At 45.6% G+C, this 5,555-nt stretch overlaps 1 protein-coding gene across 1 annotated transcript in view; it reads right to left on the reverse strand.

Annotated features, from left to right (window-relative positions):
• Positions 1 to 1,431: 1,431 nt before the first annotated feature.
• Positions 1,432 to 5,555, reverse strand: part of LOC124006289 (transcriptional repressor p66-beta-like) — a 20,649-nt gene continuing 16,525 nt past the window's right edge. The window contains exons 8-12 of the mRNA XM_046316208.1: positions 5,405 to 5,555; positions 5,054 to 5,253; positions 4,821 to 4,931; positions 3,937 to 4,243; positions 1,432 to 3,193 (exon numbers count right to left, since the gene is read on the reverse strand). The exon at positions 5,405 to 5,555 is cut by the window's right edge and continues 81 nt beyond it. Of these exons, the coding sequence (XP_046172164.1) occupies positions 3,057 to 3,193; positions 3,937 to 4,243; positions 4,821 to 4,931; positions 5,054 to 5,253; positions 5,405 to 5,555 (906 nt within the window). The 3' untranslated portion in view covers positions 1,432 to 3,056. The remainder of the gene's footprint in view (positions 3,194 to 3,936; positions 4,244 to 4,820; positions 4,932 to 5,053; positions 5,254 to 5,404) is intronic.

A 5,555-nucleotide genomic window follows, 5' to 3' on the forward strand; every position in this document is an offset into this window, starting at 1 on the left:
AATCTGATCCTGAAATAATTCAACATCAGGCATTGATGAAATAGAGCCACAATTATCATGAGATGGAACAATAATCAATTCAATAATAATATATCAATTCATCCTGGATTCCTGGTGGACAAAAAACAATATCCTTACTCTCTGTACCTAAGTGCTTATGTACAGTACCAGTCAAACGTTTGGACATACCTACTCATTCAAGGGTTTTTCTTTATTTTTACTATTTTCTACATTATAGAATAATAGTGAAGACATAAAACCTATGAAATCATGTAGTAACCAGTGTTAAACAAATCAAAATATATTTTATATTTGAGATTCTTCAAAGTAGCCACCCTTTGCCTTGATGACAGCTTTGCACACTCTTGGCATTCTCTCAAACAGCTTCATGAGGTAGTCACCTGGAATGCATTTCAATTAACAGGTGTGCCTTGTTAAGTTAATTTGTGGAATTTCTTTCCTTCTTAATGCGTTTGAGCTAATCAGTTGTATTGTGACAAGGTAGGGGTGGTATACAGAAGATGGTATTTTACCAAATAGGGCTAAGTACATATTATGGCAAGAACAGCTCAAATAATCAAAGAGACACGACAGTCTATCATTACTTTAAGACGGGATGGTCAGTCAATCCAGAACATTTCAAGAACTTTAAAGTTTCTTCAAGTGCAGTCGCAAAAACCATCAAGCACTATGATGAAACTGGCTCTCATGAGGACCATCACAGGAAAGGAAAACCCAGAGTTACCTCTGCTGCAGAGGATAAGTACATTAGTTACCAGCCTCAGAAATTGCAACCCAAATAAATGCTTCACAGAGTTCAAGTAACAGACACATCTCAACATCAACTGTTCAGAGGAGACTGGTCTGATGAATCCAAATTTGCGATTTTTGTTTCCATCCGCCATGTCTTTGTGAGGCGCAGAGCAGGTGAACGGATGATCTCTGCATGTGTGGTTCTCACCATGAAGCATGGAAGAGGAGGTGTGATGGTGCTTTGCTGGTGACACTGTCAGTGATTTATTTAGAATTCAAGGCACACTTAACCAGCATGGCTACAGCATTCTGCAGCGATACGCCATCCCATCTGGTTTGTGCTTAGTGGGACTATCATTTGTTTTTCAACAGACAATGACCCAAAACACACCTCCAGGCTGTGTAAGGGCTATTTGACCAAGAAAGAGAGTGATGGAGAGCTGCATCAGATGACCTGGTCTCCACAATCACCCGACCCGAGTTGGACCGCAGATTGAAGGAAAAGCAGCCAACAAGTGCTCAGCATATGTGGGAACTCCTTCGAGACTGTTGGAAAATAATTTCAGGTGAAGCTGGTTGAGAGAATGCCAAGATTGTGCAAAGCTGTTAACAAGACAAAGGGTGGCTACTTTGAAGAATCTCAAATATAATTTGATTTCTTTAACACTTTTTTGGTTACTACATGGTTCCATGTGTTATTTTATAGTATTGATGTCTTAACTATTTTCTACAATGTAGAACAACAATGAAAAACCCTTGAATGAGTAGGTGTGCCCAAACTTTTGACTGTTACTGTATATCCTGTATATGTCTCCTATATAACTGTTTGATTTATGTAAATATTCAAGTTGCATTTGTCATTCTGTATTTATTTATTGTCTCCTGTGCAAAGTACCTTTCAGATACACTAACACTTCAGAAGACACCAAACATCTAAATAGCTTAGAGCAGGCTTAAAGCTAATAGCTAGCCACTCTCCCTGACCGTTTTCAAATGCCTCCCAGACACCATGGGGATAATGTTGACATAAGAAAGTTCAAATAGTATCTAAACGGAATCCAGAACTTTGAATGACAGGGTAGAGTGAACAATAGCAAATCCTATTAGCTAGGAGATGAAAACAGGGGAGAGAGGGGTCAACACCTGTGCCCCCCCCCCCTCATTCCCACTCCTAAATAAGTACAAACCATGGTCCTATTGGAAACCCCTTCAATTTTCAGTCTAAGGATGATCCCTCCCACCAAATCCAATACCTGTATCCTCTCCAATTAAATAACAACCGTATCACCTGATCTCTCAGCCAATTACGTACGATCACATGATCTCTCTGCCAATCAAAACCCTCTAAATGATATCTCCAATCAATACCCCATCAATTATATATGCTTTAGGATACTAACTTCTGAACTACAGCCCCCCCACCCCCCATCTGCCTCAAATGAAAAGGTGAAAGGATACAGGGCAACTCTGCTATAGGTTCAGTTTCTATGCCTTCATGTACAATGGGAGTAGTATTTTTTTCAGCGGTGCATCCAATCCAAGTCCAGATGGTGCATTGGGCTCTCTCTTTGTGGGATATGTATCCATCCTTGCTTGTTTCAACAATCAGTTAGAGGAGCATTGCTCCAGACAACTCCAGGGTCTCAAACATCCTCTTTTCTCCCCACAAATCTTTGAAGAAAGCTCAAGCTCAAAGGCTTGACATATTCAGGTCAAAGTTAAACCATCACAATCACCTTTTTAAAACAAAGGTTTGGCCGGGCTGGTAGAATTCCTCCTCCAACAATTCACAACCAAATGTGGAAAAACAAGAGTGATGGTTGAAATCATAAATCAGACTAAGAGCAGGGATTGGAGAGTGGTGCAGTTCTCAAAAAGATAGCTTGGTAATTCCCGACATAACAAAGACTTGAGTCCGGTAAGGAAAGCTCAAGCGAGACAAAATATTGCTTCAAAAACAAGCGCATAAATCAAAAACAAAAGACACCCCACACTCGGGACACTGCCACAAGCATATAAAGACAGGGGTTCTCCACAAAGATGGGCACGCTCATAACTGGTAGCGGCAATGTAGTAACAACATCCATAGCACTAATGACGATATTAATAACAAGAGGAATTAAAAGGGGTTTGCATCACGTTCAAATGAAAAGTCATTTCAGAGTTTGGTGGCCTCTTTTGACTCGTTGATTGTGTTCTTCATACAGGTTAGTTTGGTAGGCACACTAACAGGCACTGCATGCGATGGGGGTTGGGGTGTGGTGTGGGGAAGGGCTGTGGTATTGCGTCGGGCGGGGTGAGGTTCATTTCTGTCCGCTGATGGACTGGGATATGGAGCGAGGCGGGATCATGTCCAGCAGGTATTCCCTCTGGCGGTCAGCCAGGCTCGACCCCTTGTGGCCGACCACGTTGCCTGGGTTCAGGTAGGCAATGTTCACCCCTGGAGAGGGAGGAAGAGGGAGGGAGGCAGTGAGAGACTGTCAGAGAGGCCTGCCTCTCAGCCCCAGCCCAACCCCTGGTCTATACAGTCGTATGGCTTATTTCGGTCCCAACCCCAGCCCAACACAGTTGTTTGGCTGATATCAGTCCCATCCCCAGCCCAACTCCTGGTCTATACAGTTGTTTGGCTGATCTCAGTCCCACCCCCAGACCAGCTCCTGGTCTATACAGTTGTTTGGCTGATCTCAGTCCCACCCCCAGACCAGCTCCTGGTCTATACAGTTGTTTGGCTGATCTCAGTCTCATCCCCAGCCCAACTCCTGGTCTATACAGTTGTTTGGCTGATCTCAGTCCCATCCCCAGACCAACTCCTGGTCTATACAGTTGTTTGGCTGATCTCAGTCTCATCCCCAGCCCAACTCCTGGTCTATACAGTTGTTTGGGTGATCTCAGTCCCACCCCCAGACCAACTCCTGGTCTATACAGTTGTTTGGCTGATCTCAGTCCCACCCCCAGACCAACTCCTGGTCTATACAGTTGTTTGGCTGATCTCAGTCCCACCCCCAGACCAGCTCCTGGTCTATACAGTTGTTTGGCTGATCTCAGTCCCACCCCCAGACCAACTCCTGGTCTATACAGTTGTTTGGCTGATCTCAGTCCCACCCCCAGACCAACTCCTGGTCTATACAGTTGTTTGGCTGATCTCAGTCCCATCCCCAGCCCACCCCTGGTCTGTTTACTCACCAGGGATGCTGTAGAGCTGGCGGCGGTTGTCGTGATGCTGCTGCTGCTGCTGCTGCTGCTGCTGTTGCTGCTGTTGCTGCTGTTGCTGCTGTTGCTGCTGTTGCTGCTGTTGCTGCTGTTGCTGCTGCTGTGCCCGGCTGTGCCCACTAGTGCTCAGCTGTCCACTGCGCTTTCCAGTCATGCCCAGCAGGCTGCTGGCCACTGAGAGCTGGGAAGCCTGGGCGAAGTTAGACAGAACACCCCGGGCTGAGCCAGACATACCCCGTTGGAGGGAGGCCTGTGACTGGGTCACCTGGGGCTGAGGCGCCTGGAGGACACACACACACATCAGATAGAGAGTCCATCTGTCAGCACGGGACATCCTCAACAACTAAAGGGGGTGTGGTGACAGTTGTGGAAATGTGAAACCTCGGGATTCCTCTTTTTGCAGCCATTATACCCCTGACATGCCAGTCCAGTTCAAAATGTCAACAATGGCACATGTGGTTTTTGATATACATCTACTTCAATGCCCACCCTTAGACAGGGATTAAAGACAGAAGAGAAAGTGATCATTGCACAAGAGGGTGGTACATTTTTGTAAAGTTTTAAAAAGTACAGATTTATTTCATTTGAAGTGTTTACACAGAAACTCAGCAAGTCTCTCCCGAAAATGTACAACCAAATCTCATAAATAGGGTGTTTAATATTGCACAAGACAGAGGTTTACGTAGTTTATGAGCTATAATTCAGTCAATAATTGATCAATTAAAAAAAAGATGTATCAAGTATCCTTTATGCAGCTGTTACAATTGGACCTTTCATCAACTTTGCTGAACAATGCTAGATGACAGGGTGTCTGTTGCAGCAGGTAGCACTTACTAACAGCGGTGACAGTGACATACCTGTCTGTGTGTGTGATGTCTGCTCATGGACTCAGCCTTACTGACGCTTGGAACAGTTTGAGCTGAACTGGTGGCAAGAGCGGCTTGCAACTGGATTCTCTGCTCAATCTCCTGTGACACATTCAGTAAAATATGGTCATTCACACACACACGCACGCACACATACACACGCACACTTTCCCTGTAAACAATGGTTGCCTGAACAGAGAACAAGGATCCAATGGAATGCTGACCTGCTCCTGCTGTAGAGCCTTAACGAAGGCGTTCTTCAGCCTATTGGTGTGCTCGGCCTTCAGTGCCTTCTTCTGATTGGATGACATACAGGTCTCGCAGAGTATGCGCCCACCCTTCTCCTGCTTCCAGTGAGGGGTGAAGTCCGTCTTGCACTGGGCACAAGAAAAGGGTTCCATGGAGGAGGGCAAACGCAGTTTACCTAAAAGAGAGAGCCACAAGAGTTCAGTGAGGGGAGAGGGGCCCGATTCCAAATGTCTGTCCAAAATCTGATAACATTGTTGGTTTGATGGTTGTGTGCAGGACAAATGGCTGCTAGGCATCAGCAAAATGGTTCCAGTTCCTTCCCTCACCCTGACTGTCAATGACACTCTGCACAACCTCCTCCAGGCCCACCATGTAGATAAACTCGCTGTTGGCCGCTGACGGCAGGAAGTGGAGGAGCGGTGCCGGTGGCTTTGGAGGCGGGATCTCCAGCAGGGTTTTCTCCAACTGCTTCCTCAG

This window comes from Oncorhynchus gorbuscha, linkage group LG19, assembly GCF_021184085.1.
Source record: "Oncorhynchus gorbuscha isolate QuinsamMale2020 ecotype Even-year linkage group LG19, OgorEven_v1.0, whole genome shotgun sequence".
Taxonomy (NCBI): Eukaryota; Metazoa; Chordata; class Actinopteri; order Salmoniformes; family Salmonidae; genus Oncorhynchus; species Oncorhynchus gorbuscha.